The sequence below is a fragment of the Lodderomyces beijingensis genome (assembly GCF_963989305.1).
Source record: "Lodderomyces beijingensis strain CBS 14171 genome assembly, chromosome: 6".
Lineage (NCBI taxonomy): Eukaryota > Fungi > Ascomycota > Pichiomycetes > Serinales > Debaryomycetaceae > Lodderomyces > Lodderomyces beijingensis.
In genome coordinates, this window is record NC_089975.1 from 1174500 (window position 1) to 1191513 (window position 17014).

General features: G+C 47.4%; 7 protein-coding genes across 7 annotated transcripts; 3 read left to right on the forward strand and 4 right to left on the reverse strand. All coding sequences in view use genetic code 12, as the record gives it.

Annotated features, from left to right (window-relative positions):
* Window positions 1–885: 885 nt before the first annotated feature.
* LODBEIA_P52080 (uncharacterized protein) lies at window positions 886–2019 on the reverse strand (the record flags this gene model as incomplete). Its single annotated transcript, XM_066975515.1, has 1 exon — window positions 886–2019. The coding sequence occupies one exon, from the start codon at window positions 2017–2019 to the stop codon at window positions 886–888; it is 1134 nt and encodes a 377-aa protein (XP_066832146.1).
* A 3098-nt stretch (window positions 2020–5117) lies between these two features.
* Window positions 5118–5768, reverse strand: LODBEIA_P52090 (uncharacterized protein; the record flags this gene model as incomplete). The annotated part of the gene is made up of 1 exon (XM_066975516.1): window positions 5118–5768. One exon carries the CDS (start codon window positions 5766–5768, stop codon window positions 5118–5120), a length of 651 nt encoding a protein of 216 aa, XP_066832147.1.
* A 298-nt stretch (window positions 5769–6066) lies between these two features.
* On the forward strand, window positions 6067–8268 carry LODBEIA_P52100 (uncharacterized protein; the record flags this gene model as incomplete). Its single annotated transcript, XM_066975518.1, has 1 exon — window positions 6067–8268. The coding sequence occupies one exon, from the start codon at window positions 6067–6069 to the stop codon at window positions 8266–8268; it is 2202 nt and encodes a 733-aa protein (XP_066832148.1).
* Window positions 8269–8350: 82 nt separating this feature from the next.
* On the reverse strand, window positions 8351–8596 carry LODBEIA_P52110 (uncharacterized protein; the record flags this gene model as incomplete). Its single annotated transcript, XM_066975519.1, has 1 exon — window positions 8351–8596. The coding sequence occupies one exon, from the start codon at window positions 8594–8596 to the stop codon at window positions 8351–8353; it is 246 nt and encodes an 81-aa protein (XP_066832149.1).
* A 743-nt stretch (window positions 8597–9339) lies between these two features.
* On the forward strand, window positions 9340–10031 carry LODBEIA_P52120 (uncharacterized protein; the record flags this gene model as incomplete). Its single annotated transcript, XM_066975520.1, has 2 exons — window positions 9340–9352; window positions 9451–10031. The coding sequence occupies 2 exons, from the start codon at window positions 9340–9342 to the stop codon at window positions 10029–10031; spliced, it is 594 nt and encodes a 197-aa protein (XP_066832150.1).
* An 87-nt stretch (window positions 10032–10118) lies between these two features.
* On the reverse strand, window positions 10119–15074 carry LODBEIA_P52130 (uncharacterized protein; the record flags this gene model as incomplete). Its single annotated transcript, XM_066975521.1, has 1 exon — window positions 10119–15074. The coding sequence occupies one exon, from the start codon at window positions 15072–15074 to the stop codon at window positions 10119–10121; it is 4956 nt and encodes a 1651-aa protein (XP_066832151.1).
* Window positions 15075–16062: 988 nt separating this feature from the next.
* LODBEIA_P52140 (uncharacterized protein) lies at window positions 16063–16986 on the forward strand (the record flags this gene model as incomplete). The annotated part of the gene is made up of 1 exon (XM_066975522.1): window positions 16063–16986. The coding sequence occupies one exon, from the start codon at window positions 16063–16065 to the stop codon at window positions 16984–16986; it is 924 nt and encodes a 307-aa protein (XP_066832152.1).
* Window positions 16987–17014: the final 28 nt, after the last annotated feature.

The following is a 17014-nucleotide window of genomic DNA, read 5'->3' on the forward strand; positions in this document are numbered from 1 at the left end:
GGTTTTCTTTTGCATGGATTTTTACCGAATTGGGCAATGTCATTACAACACCAAACTCATATCGCCACCATGGGATTCCATGTCGACGTTCAGACAGAAACTTCTCAATCTCGGCGGGTTTGAATAGACTGCTCGTAGCTCATCTCAGTCTCTCTCCTGTTTTCGTAGTTTGGGCATGGAACGCAATCGTCAACTAGCGTGATTCCAAAGGTTGTCCTCGTTTCTCCGTAACGATGATGCCTTTCTGATATCGCGACACTTTGCAAGCCGGAAATAACTTCCGGAAAAAGGAGAAAGAAGGTGCTGATTTACTGTTATTCCCGAGGGGGAGTGCCCTGTGTGTGGTGTTTACTGCTAGGGCGTATAACTTTCCAACAATAGAGGATAGAGGCGCAGTCAAGAACTTTTTACTCCTGCGTCAACGTGCATCGTGACAGGTTGAAAATGGCTAAGGGGGGGAAGCAGAAGGGGGGTCGCAAGATTCAATAACGAACTCCTCATACGACAGTCTGATCAAGTCAACCACACCGTTCACCACGAGAAAAAGGAAGAAAAAACCGAAAAAAAACTTCAAAACTAAAATACAATCTATAAGATAAACTAAATATGAATAATAATGAACCAAAAAAAGTCAGGATGAAGATAGTTCCCTGGAACCGATGAACAAAACAAGCTCTAGATGGGGGATGAGCACTGTGACAGCTGGGCTGACAGCTGGGCATTTTCTTGGATATGCCCAAATTCGATCCCTGCTTCAAAATTCCGCCGTTCCCCTTGACACCTATGCCTCCAAGCGAATGCTTACTAGATATTACCATGATTTCTGTTTTTGCTATTGTAATTTTTGCTACTTTTTTTTTGCGTTTTTCTTTTTCCATTTTTGGCTCACTGGAATACGACAGGTGGAATCACCTTGTCGTCCTTATTAGTAACATCATTCTTCTCATTAAACGGCGTAGGTTCGATGGCGATATTTGCATCAAAGGCATTCTCAATTTGTCCGTTGAGTGGGTTCTTCTTCTCCAATGGTGTTTCCGGTACACTTTCCTGCTTGACGACAACCGGTCTGGCTTTACTTGTCTTGTCGCCATTATCTATTTTTCTTATAATCTCCTCGGTTTTCCCAACTTCAACGATGGGTGCTTCATAAGTATAGTGATCATTCATAGCGGAGTTTTCGCCCACGAGATGGTTGTTCAACAAATCCGTACTCAGGTTATTGACGCTTCTACTATTTGGCGATGCAATATAGCGAGGTCTGATGGTGATTGCGCTTGCTTCCGCAGCAGCTTTGCTTGGCAACTTTTCAAAAAAGACCGGGTTGTTCAATTGTTTGGCCAAGGTGTCCAAGTCGTTTGAAGGCGACCGGAGATGGTTGGGGTGGCTCAAGATGGACGACGCGCTGTCCGAGTGAGACATGGGCCCCGCGGCATCTTTGGACGTTGAATTGTTTTGCTTACTGCCGAAAATGTTGTGGATGCTTCTGCTCAATTCAGAAGATGGTTTGGATGTGAGTGGTGGTGGGTTTTGGCCTTGATTCAGGTTCAGGGTTGGGTTCAGAGATGTACTGTTTTCAAATGTGGGGATGAATGTGTTGTAGAAATCATACGAAGAAGCGTGCTTTGCATTCTGTGGTGCAGGCTGCTGTTGCTGCTCTGGCTGGTTGTTCTGGACCCATACGTGCTTACCATACGGGTGTGTCAGCGCCAGCGCAGTCGTATCCTGTTGATCCAAGTTTACGTTACTCTCGGAGCTTCCATTCGAAGTTTCCGATACAGTGTGCTCCTTCAATAGAATATCCAGGCCATTTTTGCCATAACTTTGCTTCTTGTGGAGCTCTTCTTGGAACAACTCAAAACTTCGATCATCTTGTAAGTCCTTATCGATTGTGCCCGCTTCGTTATCTTCTTTTTCTTGTCTACGCTGGTTTCTGTACCAAAAAATAAAGACTGCGATGATGATTAATGCCGATGGTATGCCCACGGCTAACCCCACTGCGAGGGCGTTGGAATATGCCATTTCTTGCCGGTTCTTTTCTGCTTTGGTTTTTTTTGGTTTTTTTGGTTTTTTTTTGGTTTTTTGGTTGGTTTGTTTGTTTATGTATGAATGTAGCTAGAAAGGTGAGTGTCTGCAAAACTTCAAGGGTGCTTGAGGATGTCTTCTTTGCGAACGTTTCTTTAAAGTATATATCTCTGGTTGGGGGTGGTGCTCAAAAACTTGAGTTCAGTTCAACATGAAAAGGGACTTCTCTTTTGTTGGGTGAAACGAAACGAGGTGATAGAGCTAATCTTAAGCGAGTGTAAAATGTTGATGAAACAGCTGGAAACGAACAATGCCGGCAGTAGTTATGAAAAAGTTGGTTGGGAAGGCAAACAAAAAAATGGACAGGAGGAGAAGAAAGAAGGAAGAAGAAGAAGGAGGAGGAGAAGAAGAAGAAGAAGAAAGGATGGTTGAACTGGTGAAATAAGTAGATGTAGAGATTAGAGAGTAGAGATTTACTCAGCTTTTGAGAGTTTTGGATAACAACAATCAACCGGGGCCGTAGTTTGTTTTAAAACAAAGAGCTGCTTCCTATTGTTGCGTCTACCAGGCCTGCCACCGGTACTGGCATACTCCTCTGTGGAAATCTACCCATTCATGTGGGTTCATGTAATACGTCAAAAATCCTCCAGGTTCTTAAAATAACCACCATCGGGAAACGGAGGGCAGGTTGAAGATGAAACTTATTATCATCACCATCACCGCCCTCTGTTATTTATTAGATAGAGATAAACAACAACAACAAGGGCAGCTTCGTGGTGCCTGATTTCAAGTTTCATAATTACCATTCCATTTCTGTATGAATATTGCCATATTTGCCACTAACGGCAGTGTGAGAGCATGCTTTGCCACCTCTTCCCATGGACAACTGACTCCTCAACGGCAAAAAATACCGTCGTGAGACACACGCTTGCTCTTCCTTGCTTCTACAAACTAAAATACACACATTCATATCCTTACCAACTGGCCCAAAAAAGGTAAAAGAAAGCCAACCAGCGGAATCGAGTCTTGAGGTTTGACTGTTCTTTTTTCTCACCTTCAGCTTGTCTCCAACGGACTGAATGCAGAGGCCCCGTAAAAGTATACCCCAAGCCCCACCTCCTTCGGAATGTTGCCAGTCTCTAACAAACTAGTGAAGGAGAAGACAATCCTGCAAGTTCTAATCTCTCTCTGTTTCTCCCACTGTCGTTGCATCTCTTGCCGATGAAAATCCGGGCCATCCGACGGGCGCCATGCAGGGCGAGCCTCTTGCCTGCGGGATAAACAGGCCAAGGCTCAATCGCCAGCGGAACTCTAGCCAGGGTGCCTCCTCCCTTGCTGCGACCTGGTGGCTGATTGATTGACCGGTTGCCAGAGCCGGCCTTGCTTGTTTACATCTGCTGTTTCTTTTTCCCAAGTATGATGACTTCCTCGAACAATCAAAGTTTTGTCTCAATTGGCTTGAACCCGCAACGGTTTGAGCAACTGCGTCGTACCCTTTCAGTTGCTGCTGGCCATGTAACGTGGGCAATAAAATAACAGCTGAAGAGCAGCTGCGTCGCAGCTCAGGCGATAAGCATACTAAACAATGCCAAACCTCTTAATAGCTCCTCCTGCTACTACCACCACTACTTTTTCCACTAGGCGACTCTTCTGCTCATGTTGATACGGTTTAGTCTACTGTGTTGATCAGGCTCGGGTCAATGTTTATCGCCGAGCCGATACCCTCAAGAGCAAAATTCCATCTCAAGAGACTTGCCCGATGGCGAACCGTCGCAACCCGCCAGCACTCCTTCTAGAGGAAAGATTTTCGAGTTTCAGGGTTCAAGTTTCGTCATGGGAGTGAATATGCCGAGGGTGAGTGAAAGGAGGTGGAAGGGGCAAGCGCGCCATATGAAATCAATCGAAATCAATTCAACTCAATTCACTTCAATATCCATCCCTCCTCCTTTTTATTTTTCATGCTCCCCTTGCTGTCCAACATGCAAGTCGTTGTAATGCTTATAGAGCCTGCCGTTCAACCTATATTTAGTACAAGTAGGCAGGAAATGGAGTTCAACCTGGTTCATCACCTGGTTGTTTTTTTTTATCTTTTTACAGTTGCTGTAGATCATCCACCACTCACTCCAACCCGTATGTTTAACATTAATCAACAATGCATTTCACTATTACTGCTACTACCTCTACTGCCTGCCTCTTCTTGTTGAAGACGCGTTGTGTAATATCGAGCTTTACGTGTTCTTTTCGCTAGCCTTGCGCTGAATGCGTCTCCTCAAAGACAAGACTGCCTCTTTCAAAAAAGTTCCTCCTTGTCAAGGCGTGTGGAATTTGAAGCCTTGCCATTTTCTTGTTTCTGTTTCTCTGGGGGTTCAGCAGTCTCTGTCCATGTGGTGTGGGTCAAGCAAGCTGGCTGCTGTCTTTTTCAGCAGACTCGGCATGTCTGACAAATAAGTGTGCACTTTCGAGATACAACGCAATCCCATGAAGAAACGCCAGAAAGAGTGGGAGAACGGAGTAGGTAATTTCAGTCTTGCTCGGATTGGACTGGCGGTGTAAATTTGAACGCTTTGACTGCCCTGGTACTCTTTTGGTCGCCAGCAGGCTCGAGAATTTCGTTTCAGGGGGGTTTTGCTGCATTCCATTGCAAACGAAACCAGCAACCTGATCAACAAGCCCACATCTAATGATGTAGGCTCGAAAGACAGAACAAAAAGAAAGAAAGAATGTCGAGTTTGATCCACGAGAGGTTGTTGGCGAAACCCGCTCCTCTAGTATAGATTGACCCGTGTATGGAGAGAAAGAACCATTGCTGGCATTAATACATTCCATTAAAACATGCAGCTGATTTCATTTTGTCGTCTGTCGTCCGATGTCTTGGACGTGACTGGTGGGTATTTTCACTCTACTCAGTTAATGTCGAGTAGAACCTCCGAGACTCAAGAATCCTTCTTTACGCAGAATATGGGAGGGGCAAGGCCGTCCCACTCAACAAGAACAAAAACAAAGGCAAAAAGGACCGCATTTCTTCGTCATCTGATTATTTACAAAACTCTAGAACACCCTAGAAACCCCTTCCCGTTTTCGCTCACTTCTTCTCATTAAAGGTCAAATTCGTACTCGGGGTCGGTCATCAAATCGTACTGCACCTTTGCATCCTTCGAATCGACCTCCAAAAGAAACTTGTCCACAATAAACGGATGCCTCTTTGACTCCCTATTTGCTTTCAAAATTAGCCATCCGCTCTGCTCGGACCCCTTGACTTTGAACTTGATGTCGATGTGGCCCTGCACCGTGTTCAAAGTGCCCCAAATCCAGGGCCAGCTCGAAGCAAACTCAATGTCGCCGCCCAAGGCGTCCTGCCCGACGGTGGATCGTCTCAAGTAGTAAAGAACCGAGCCCACGATAGGCGACGACGACTTTTCATAGTTGAAGATGACGGCGCACGCAACGGTGATCCCCACGGCAAAGATGACAAAGTATTTTCTGTTCTCATCGCGTCGGGCGTAGGGGTAGGGGAGCTCTTTGTCGACTGCGATTTGCGGTCTGCCGTTGCTCTGCATCACGGGCGGTACTCGAGTCAAACGTGACGACTCGGACGTAGGGGACGTGTTGGACATGTTGGACGTGAATGTATTCACCAGCTTGTTGGCCTTCTGCTGCAATCGTGTCGAGACCCCCATCCTTCTAAGCAACTGTTTGGAGACCAATCCTCTCTGCGAGACCAATCCTCTTTTCGCCAATGAAAACATTCTCTAGGAAACAAGACGCCGTACTTAACTTTCAAGGGTAATTGTCCTGGATCAAACCCTCTTCCACCTAGAACTGTCTTCAGGTGTGCTGGTGGGTGATGAAATCGACCAGTTTCGAGATGGTTGGATCAAAAAAAGAGAGACCTGCATATAACCGCCGTATGCAGCAAAAGAGGAATCCAGAAACCCACCAACCTTTTGGCCATATCTCGAGCAGATGAGGACAACTTCGTTCGGATCTAGCTTGCTGTTTTTTGACTTTTACCTTTTGAAGATTGGAAAAGGATAGAGTTTTGGGATGGACACTGTTAGGGGAGCATGCTCCAAGGACAAAGTCGGGGGCATGGTGTTCATCAGAGAGGACATCACGCCCTCGATGCTCGAGTGGAAAGCAGTCGATGACGAAAAGAACAAGATCGCCATCCCCTTGAACAAGCTAGTTGCCCTCCAGGCCACCAAGGAAAGCGTGCCGAAAATGATCCTCCAAGTCGTTTACCAGTCGGCAACCGAGGGAGAGCCGGACCAAAAGATCAAATTGCATTTCAATAATCGGCCCACCATGAATAATATTAAGGATGCCCTTCAAACGATAGTGGTGCGGACGAAAACCAGAGTCGAGGGCTCCTCCACGCCGACGCCCGGAGGTGGTTTCCAAAATGGAACCCCGTCAGCTTCTGGGTCGTCCGCTGGGTCTGCTTCAGCTTCAGCTGCGGCAGCGGGACAACTGGGCACTCCCGAGTCCGCCACACCGTCTTCCTCGGCGCCATCGAGTTTTGGAGGGTTCCCGCTAGCGCAGCAAGCCCTCTCCGACGCAAATTTACTCAAAAACTATGAATTGCAGCAGAAATTGCTCCTCGAAGACCGAAATCTACGCAATGTTTTCACGAAATCCGTCATGAAGTTCAAATTGTCTCCCACGATATTCTGGTCGAGTCGCGTCAATCAGCTACGAACTTTTGCCTTGACCGTGTCGCAGCACAAGGGTCCCTACAATGTCTTGAGCACGATCAAACCGGTGGCCACTTCCGACAACCAAGTCAACGTCAATGTCACGCGTGACACCATCAATGAGATTTTCGACATTTACCCCATTATAAAAAGAGCATTTACCGACCTCGTGCCGCAGAAACTACTGGAAGGTGAGTTTTGGTCGCGTTTTTTCAACTCGAAATTGTTTCGAAGATTACGAGGAGACAAGATTGGCCTCAATAGCGGGCGAGGCGATGTGATACTTGACAAGTACATGTACATGGATGAAAAAAGTGCCACGACAAAGCAGAAACCTGACGAAAAAAACAACACTGAGAATGAATCTGTCGAAAAGTCGCCCACCAAGAAGCTAAAGAAGCAGAAACTAGAAGCAGTGGCTCCCGCTGAGGAGTCTCCACCTGAGCGAAACCTCCACGTGAATAAAACTATCGATTTGTTTGGTAACGAACAGGATAATTCTCAGAAATTGGGTAATAGACCCGATATGACCATGAGATATGACGATGATGATGATCAATATAACAACAGTAATAATAACAGTAATAATAATGGCAAGGATCTACTGGCTTTACTCAATTCCGCCAAGCAATCCTCCAAAAGAGAAAATGAAATGATTATACTAATGAAGAATATGAATAAATTGTCCTCCAAGATGATGAGTATGAGCTCCGCCGAGGCAGCATCGGCTGCAAAAGGCGAGAATACAGTTGACGGCTTATCAGCTGAGGAACTCAATGAGTACGAAGAGGAGTTGAACCTACACGACTTGAATGACATTGAGGATTCGCACTATATTAGATTGAATATAAATACTAATGTGGGGGATAAAAATTCCAAATTGGAGCACCAGGACGGCACAGAAGAAGAACAAGCACAACTAGTCAGCGATGCAGAGCTTGCCAGGTTTGCTCAAGAACAATTCAACGACTTTGACGTGGCGGGCACCGGCACGTTTTCACTAACCGATACATTCACCGACAAGAACGAGGACATTGAAAAGACTTCGGCCGAAATCTCCAATTTGATCAAGCAGAATTTCAAGACTTACAAGGCCCTCAACAGGGACGACCCTTCAGTCTCCACCGCGTCCTACGGCGGTAGCAGCAGCAGCAGCAACGAGCCTAGAAATCTCGTTCCCCTGGAAATATCACAGGAGATCATCACTTACAATATCACCATCGTTGAGTTTTTGTCGCATTTTTGGAAGTTGTTTCTCCATGGCAAGAACCCGCAGCAGTTGAAGAAGATCTTCACGAGCTTGAAGAACTGCTCGAATCTGTTGAAGGAGTTTAAAACTCGAGCCGTCTCGCAGTTGGAATCGGTGGAGATTATCGCGAATAATGCGAAATTGAAGGATAAAGTCTTGAAGGATTTCAATTCCTGCTTGGAGCCCTTGGAACTCAGCTTGCTGAATGCAATTAGCAAATACGTTGGAGCGGTGCATTCGCTGAGCAGCAATGGGACAACAACAACAACAACCACCACCACATCAACAGCTGCATCTTCATGATTGAAAATTGAAAAAAAAAAAAAAAACAGATATCTAGATATATTTATTTATAATTACACGTAATATAAGGAAAACTCGTAAATTACAACTCACAAAGTAAACCGACCCAGTCGTACTCGTCGAAATCGCCCTTTGCGCCAGCGCTTTCCAGAGCTTCCAGCAAACAAACATCAGCGACCAATCGACACGGAACCATACAGTTGACAAACGCCATAATCCGCCTCAACTCATCAAGCATCGACGCACGGTGAATCATAAACACCACACTAGCAAACCGCGCCTCGTCAAACAAATCAAGCAACTCGACAAACTGGCGGCGATCGCACATAATCCGACCACACAACTTGGCGTCATCTAGCAAGACATAGGCGCAAGTGCCACTCACGACGGTATAGACTGTGCATCCTCCGTACTCAATGATCAAGCATTGGTACGTGTTTTGGCAGCGGGGGGGAATTGCGAAGTCAAAGACGCCACTTTATACTCGTGCCGAGCTGATGTCTGCTGATGTTACTACTATTGTTATTATTATTACTGCTATTACCGCACGTATTCGACGTAGAGATCGTATCCAGAATTTGGGACATTGACATGGACATTGACGAAGATGAAGATGACGACATATTGAGACTCATGACTGAAAAAGTTATTAGCGGCTTGAACTGGGGAAATGTTCTTGATTGAATGAAGAAAGGAAGTTAGTGATGTGACTGTAGAGGTGATTTGGGTTTTCTTTTCTGGCATTTAGTAGCAAAAAAATTGTGGGTCATTTGTATGTGGGAGCCGGAATTTTCGCACTTGCCTATTCGAGACAACGATTATCAGAGATTGGGAAGATGCGCTTTGCACCTGCCTTATGTGGAACTTATAGTCACGTGATGTGAATATAGTCACGTGATATACATCACGTGACCGCACTTTCAGTGTCACGCCGCACTTACTGCCCAATACGGAAATCCACCAAAGCTTCACGAGAGATGGAGAGCCATCGCGCACATGGAGCCATCGCATATGGGCCCCTCCCTACTCCATCCACATTTCATCACTGATTCCAGGCACACACAGACACAAATGGCAAAGAAAAGTACGTGACCGAACCCCCTCACCACCGGAACCGCGCTCCATCTTCCTCCCCCCGAAAATAAAACAAACCACTAACATTCTCTTTTTCTTTTCGTCTAGTTTCAAAGCACAGCAGAGCAGCCCGCCGCGGCGAAGCCAACCCCACAATGGCCCCACCCGACCGTGCAATCGAAGCCCTATCCCAAACTCCAGCCCCAGAAAACGACACCGTGCGCAAATCGATAATCCGCACCCAGATCAAAAACGAAAATCTCCTCACCAAGAAACTCGAATCGTCCAAGATCCGCAAACAACAACGAAAATCCACCTCCACTTTGAAACAAAAGCTAGAACGGAATGATAAGTTGCAAGGTGTGCTCAGCTCCAAGATCGACGCGAGTATTAAGCGCGCCAAGTACGTGCAGGGCGCGCGCAGGTCGAATTGGGATCAGACGAACGCCAACATCGAGATCCGTAATCGCATGCTGGATGAGATGAAGTCGCAACAAGCACCACGGGATGTCGACGATAAGGATATGGAGAAGTTGGAGGAGGATGCGTATGTGCGGAAGTTCTATGAGGAGGTGGATGGGCAAGATCGCGAGGGCGAGGGAGAGGGAGATGACGAGAGGGCAAAGAGTACAGATCAGAACGAGTTGGGTGATAATAGATTTGCATTGTTGGAAGACGTAGAAGCTTAAAAAATCACGATACAAAAGCATTTTACAATTTTTTTTTTTTTTTTGCATTCCAAAGGTTGCTATTTTGGTTCATTTCTTTTCTTCTAGCTAGCTGTCTCTCACGGATTTGAAAATGTGGTGGATGTCCTGTCGACCGACATTATACTCCAAATCGCGATCATAGCTATATCTTAAAACTTTGCCCAAGCGCGTGAAATAGTCGATAAACACAGTCTCCAAGTCCAACCAGAGTCTATCCATCAAGTCCTTCGTAAACATGGCGTCGCTCTCGCGCGTCTTGGTGAAATGCTGCTCGAGTCTCGCGTGAATGTGTCCCACCTGAGTCTTGATGTCGTGCTCAGAGTACCGCGAAAGCAACTGCTTGGCGTGTTTTTTGCTCTTGTGGCCCTTTGAACCTTGCTGTTCGTCCTTATGCGACTCGATGAAATCCACGAGTGGTCCAAAGCTTGGGCCGAGCTGGTGTTGGAAATAGGACCGTTCATTCTTTTTAAATACTTGGGTCAACTTATCGGTCAATTTCTTGGCTGCTGTGCTATTTGTGCTGGTCAATTCGCTAGCTTGTTGCAAAATGTAGAAAATGTTCTCCACCGTTGATACTTCTCTAAACTCGCGCTCTTGGCCATCCATACTGCGCCCTTTCATGAGTGGGTCTTCGCGCGAGAACAAGTGCACAAGGCTATCTGAAATGCGGTCATATGCCTGGTCAATCATGCTTCGAGTGGCACTGCCCCGAACGTCTCTGTTGTCAAATGAGGTCTCGGTGATCAACAACAAGAAGCTCACTTTCTTCACTGCTGGCAAGACACCAGCTCTAGTGCCAATGATTGAATCGTTGACAGCCTCAATTTGTTCACCAACGTATTTCTTCCATTGCGCCTGGTACTGGTCGCTTACTTTTTTCAAGAAATTGTAGAGTAGATACTCATGATTCAAGTATGTCTCCTGCACCGATTTGGTCATTTGCTCCAATTGCCACAATATCACCGGCTTGTTCAACTCGGTGGGGTGTATGTTTTTGGAAAAGTCGCCAATGTAGCTGCCCAACACCATGTTCAAGTTGTTAATCACATCGTTTGAAATGGTGAGATTGTTGCCGTTGGCGTTGATGATGTCAGCAATGTTGCTCTTGGATATATTGGTCATTTTCCTCCTCTCGCTGAATGGGTTGTTCTGAAGATACTCGGCAAAGACAAAGTCCGACACTTCGTAGTGGAAAAACGTAATCATGAAAAATTGGAGAAACATAATGATGATCTTGGACTCTTCAATCAACGCAACCACGGCTTTTGAGTCTTCAATGTCGTGACTACTCTTCTGGCCCATCATTTGCTGCTTCAAGGCATCCAAACGCGCTTTTTTCTTAGTCTCGTAATCGTTCTCATTCAGAGCATCGCCAAATCTCCCCGTGGGCTTTCTGCCAAATCGCGTGGATCTACCTTTTCTCAAAGGGATAATGTCATCCTCGTCGTCAAGCTCCTCAAATGCACTGGCAAATCTAGGCGACAAAGAGGACCTTTTCGACCGCGATAAACTTGGTGAAAACCGTTCAGGGTGGTCTGGTTTTGGAGTCGAGTAAGCCGACGATTTTTGGCTCTTCATGTTGCGCACTTGCGCCATCAACATATTCTGCAACACCTTGGCAAAGGTCTCATTGAAGCGCTGGTTGATGTCTGATAGTTCCAACGCGTCAATCTCCCTCACGTAGTAGGTGATCCCACTGTATGTGAGCAATCTTCCAATGGCGCCGATAAATGTCAGCAAGCTGAAGTTGTCGACATCTTGGTTCAACTGATTGGCTATTCGTTCAAACTCGTTCAATATAAAGAGGCAGAAATGTCTCACAAATCTCTGGTTGGCCTTTTCGTATTGAGATCGGTGTTGTTGAAGAGCTCGAAGCGAGCCCAAATCTCCATCGGCATTAGTTTGGTTCTGGTCCGTTCTGGTGGTCATGAGCGCACTGTATAAACTCAACAATTTCACTTCCAACTCGCCAATCTGATCCAACCTGTCGAAATCTCTAAACTCGACAATCTCCTGCAAATGGCTGCCATTGATTGAGAGCTGTGACATGGCTCCGTTGAGACTATTGTAAAGCAACTTTTTGTTAACAAACTTCAACTGTAACCCTTTGGAGTCCTCATCAATAACGCCAACTTCGTGTCGGAGAGTCTTTAATCGAACATCCATCCTCTGGAAAGTGTGGAGCACATTTTCAATCTCGCCACTAGCGACTTCAACGTCGTTGGCCAAAGTGGAAGTCAAGTCAACGCTAACAAGCTTATTGACAGTTTCACGTTTTGTCTTTCCCAACTCCTTGATCAAGCTCTTTAAGAAAGTTTCCGAGTCCATCTTGGCACTCCAACCCAACTCTTTCAAAAACTCTTCGGTTTCAGGGTCAGGCTCCACGGTGAGAACCGGTTTAATAACCTGCTTAGCTGGTTGAGCCGGTACGCTATCTGTGTAGGCAACAGCTTTTTCCGATTTACGTCGAATGTTCAATCCGCGCTCTGTATTGTGGTCATCGTGGCCGCGAGAATCTTGCAACTTGATTGAGTCAACCGTGGTGGGAATCGATGCTTTTGTAGAGCCTCTCCTTATCGATGGCGGCTTCTGTTCGGGGCCGACATGGTTCAAGTCAATCTTCAGACCTGACGAAGCCTTTGAAGTCGCCTCGGCAAAATCGTTTGCACGTTGCAATTTATCCTGCGGTTCTTCTTCGAACAAATTATTGGCTGCTCCCATAATGTGTGAGTCGAGGAGATTCTCCAACTCGCGCATATGCGAATCAATCTTGTTTTGATCGTCCAACGTCGTGGACTCTCCCAAGAAGGCCTGTGTCTCTGTAGTGTAAATGTTCAACCCGGCTTCTCTCTTTTTCGCGTTGGTGCTTGGTTCCTGGTTCCGCAAAGTCACGTCATCATATCTACTTGACTCATTGATCATGGTGCCTTCATTCTGGTTGGTGGCGTAAGGATTGGACAAGTTTGATCCGCTGCGAACGTGCAGGCGAAGCTCCTGGCTCTCATTGGTTATAATGGGCCTAAGCTCGCGTATTGAATTGGATAATCTCTTGTTCGTATTCATTCGCTGCGGCTGCGGCTGTTGCTGTGGTGGCTTTGGCTTTTGCTCAGTGTCGCTTTCATCTGTAATCTCTTCTATACCAAAATCGGGGGAGCGAGCTGAAGCAGCCATTTTCCTGGGCGGATTAAGGGACTCGCCAAACTCTTGAATAGCCTCTTCTGGAGACTTTGGCGTGGCGCCGCCGCCGCCCGTCGCTGCGGTTGCATCTTGAACCTGGTACCCACTTTTGAAAAAATTTTGATCCCTGCTACCACCACCAACACCTCTGCCTGTATCTAAACCTTGTGGCTCGCTCTTTTCAGCAGGAAGCATGCTCTTGTAAGAAGGCTTAGTCGAAGTCCTCGTCTTCAAAGCTATAGGATCCATCCGGTTCTGCGGCGCAGTGTCTGCTGTCTTGGTCCGCTCGTCCAACGTCTCCATGGGAATCATACTTCTATAGCTGCCAGGGAGCTCTGCCTTCTTATCCTGCTGCTGCTGCTGCTGCTGCAATTTCTCTTGGTTTTGGTTATTCTCCTTGGGGTCAGACAAGCCAAAGATGAAGCTATGCGATTCGTTGCTCGCGAGACTGCGAGCATCCTCGTTGCCTCTTAGTTTCGATTGTGGTCTCTTTCCCTTTTCTGAAGATGCAGTCAACAAGGAGTCTGCTGATGCGCGGGAGCCAGCCGGGTTTTCCACCGAGCGACGCGCATTCTGGCTATGCGGCGACTCTCGATGCACGCTAGGGGTGCTCTGCTTTGAACCTTGAAACTGATTCGCCTGGGCCATGCCCAGGGTCGGATTTGTCAATTCCAAGGGATTTGAGGACACGTTTGTTGGCTTATCTCTCAGAATCACCTTCATGGCCTTTTTAGGCAACTGTCCATTGACGGTAAAGTCCATGTTCTTGTACAAAGAGCCAGCGCTCGAAGTTTTCTTGTGTGTGTTTGGAGTAGTTTGCGTCAGACTGCTAGCAGGAGTGAGCGTGGGCGAGCCCGTTTTCTTGGGCGACTTGTCGCTCGAGAATAACGAAGGCTTTTGCATAATCTTTTGTTTCAACGATTTGGACTTGTGTTCCAGCGGCGGGGTTGGGCTCAGCGGTTGAGCAGTGCGAGGTGGCGGGAAATTACCGGCAACTGTGGGAGACTTTGGCGGGAATCTTGCAAGCGAAATTGGCGCAGGTGACTTTGGTGGACCGGATATCATAAAATCGTCCAAGGAGAAACCTTCGAGGTTTGGGTATCGTCCCATGTAGGAGCCGTACTCCTGGCAGACATAACGACAAAACTTCCACACGCGCGAGTCCTCTTCCTCGGTTCTCCAGTAGTAGTCCTTGTTCAACTTCAAAATCATTCCGTCTGAGCCGACTCTCTTGATGGTGCTCAACTCGGCAAGATCCCAGTCTCTTCCAATCTGGTAAAGGTGTCGATCCTCCAGGAATTTCCCCTTTTGGAGCATCACTTTTCCCGAGTTTTTCTTGCACAACACAAGGATGCGCTGTTTAAACGAGGCCGCCTCTGCCTCGTTTCGCGGCGGAGCACTCGTTGAGTGTGTGTATTCAAGGATCCCAATGTGGGCGATATAAGCCGTGTCGTGCACCTTGTGCTCTCCAACTTGGATGGTCTTGGAGTAGCAGTCGTTGATGATCTTGTCGGTTGCGCGTTTCCTCTCTTGCTCAGAGTTGGACTGCCCGCTTCCCACGCTTGGCGAGGCAGGAGACATTGGTCGAAACTGCCCCGCCAGGCTCAATGTTTGTCTTGCTGGAGAAGTCGTGTTGATGGGTGGTAACTGCGACTTTGTAGATTCAAATTGGCCCACAGATCCATACGGTGACTGCTGCTGCTGCCCAGGGACTTGCTGCAGCTGGATTTGCTGACTTGATGGAGGAACCGGTGACGATCGTGAATAGTACGGGTGCCGTGCGGTAGGTTCAGCTTCCTTCTCCTGCAGTGATTTCGATTTAGTTCGAAGTGGACTTTTGAACATTGTGGCAAGATTATTACTCTAAGTATACTCTACTACACTGTACCGTCTGGCTGTAGGTGCCGTGTCGATAAACAGGGGGCAATGCAGTCTAGTGTACACCGCTGTGTTGGGGTGGTGGTAAAATAATCTTGTTATAATTAAAGTGCTCTCCCGCAAGAAAAGTGCCAGTCGTGAGGATTTCGCCACTGCGACCAACGGGCTCTAGCGGTGGGATCTCAAGTACCAATGCCAATGCCAAATACCAAGTACAGGTGGCACACTCTGGGGGTTTAGAGGTAGGAGCAGTAAAAGGCCGTTACTATTGGTCTGACCAAACTCACGGCCGTAACGTACTTGGTAGTAGCAGCACTGACTAGCCAGAAAGCAAGCGACGCAGGGTAACCATGTCACTTGAAGTGGAAACAACGGCAACAGCAAGAAAAAAAAACCTGGACCTTCCACTTGTCGAACTTGGAGGGAAAAGGGCTTGAATTTGCCTTGTTGAAGAGGTTGAAACTGCTCTCGAGAGGGGTCTGGGGGGTCCAAAATACGTCCACATTTTGGGGCATGGGTGAAACAACGGTGCTTTAAAAGCCCTTCTTGGACTCGAGAGCACTCCGGTAAGAGTAGGGTTTCTTTACGAAAGAAAGGCACCCTCGACTGCAGCTGCTGTTGTGAAAAATGAGCACCACTTACTCAGGACGATAACAGCTCCTACAAACACCCCCCCCCCCCCCCCCCCACCTTGAATGCACTCATCCCTCTCTCTTTTCCACGTTTTCATCTTGCCACACCCGTCTATAGCTCTCCAACTCTACCTCACCTCTCCCTGAACCTCTCCACTTGGCTGCAAAAATACCTGGCGATTGCCCCCCGAACCTCGTGGTAAACTTCAAAAATATGAGCCATGAGAGAAATAAAAAAAACTGCGCATCTCTCGATCCCATCTCACCCTCAAACCACACCCACAGAGAAACAAGCCCATCACATACCCAAAAGACCAACACCAATGGGTCTCGCAGGAACAAAAGTCAAACAGAGATTCGGCCTCGACCCCCGCAACACCAACTGGTCCAACAACGACACCCAATTCGGGCACAAGTACCTCTCGAAAATGGGCTGGCGCCCCGGGTCCGGATTGGGGCTCGTGCCCGATGCCGTAACGACCCACGTAAAGGTCCACATCAAGACAGACAACAGCGGGCTAGGTGCCAGATTGCAGAAGGCTGACGCGGACAAGGACTTGGACGAGTGCAGTGGTCTCGATGCGTTTCAGCGGATCTTGGGCCGGTTGAATGGTAAGGAGGACAAGGTTAATCGGATGATGGATCTTAAAAGGAAGGATGAGATCATTGGTGGCAAGTGGGGGGTGCGGTTTGTCAAGGGGGAGACTTTGCTGAGTACGTGGGATCGGGAGAATCGAAAGTTGCTTTCCTGTGGGAATGGCAAGAAGCGGGAAGGCGAGGTGGGAGAGGCGGATGTGTCGAGGAAGAAGAGGAAGAGGAGCCGTAGCGGGGATCCCGAGAAGGAAGTGAGTTCCGGCGGGGAGGAGCATGCCGCTGTAGATATGCCAGCTGACGACAACAGCGACAAAAAGGAGAAGAAGGAAAAGAGGGAAAAGAAGAGCAAGCTGGAGAAGAAGGTTAAGCTGAAGAAGGAACCAAAGGAAAAGTCGGACAAGAAAGTCAAGAAAGAAAAAAAGCACAAGCGGTCGAAGCACTCTGCATCGGAAAGCGACACCACCACCACCGAGGAACGCGCCACAAGTTCCCCAACTCTATACATCTCAGACCTAGACTCCTCCTCCACCAGAGAATCCACCCCGACACCGATAGCATCGCGGTTATCAGCGAGGTCAAAATGGATCAAGCAAAAGAGGGCATCAGTGATGGACGCAAAGGCTCTAAATGAGATATTCATGATATCAAAGTAAGTAAAAACATAAAAAAAAACAAAAAAAA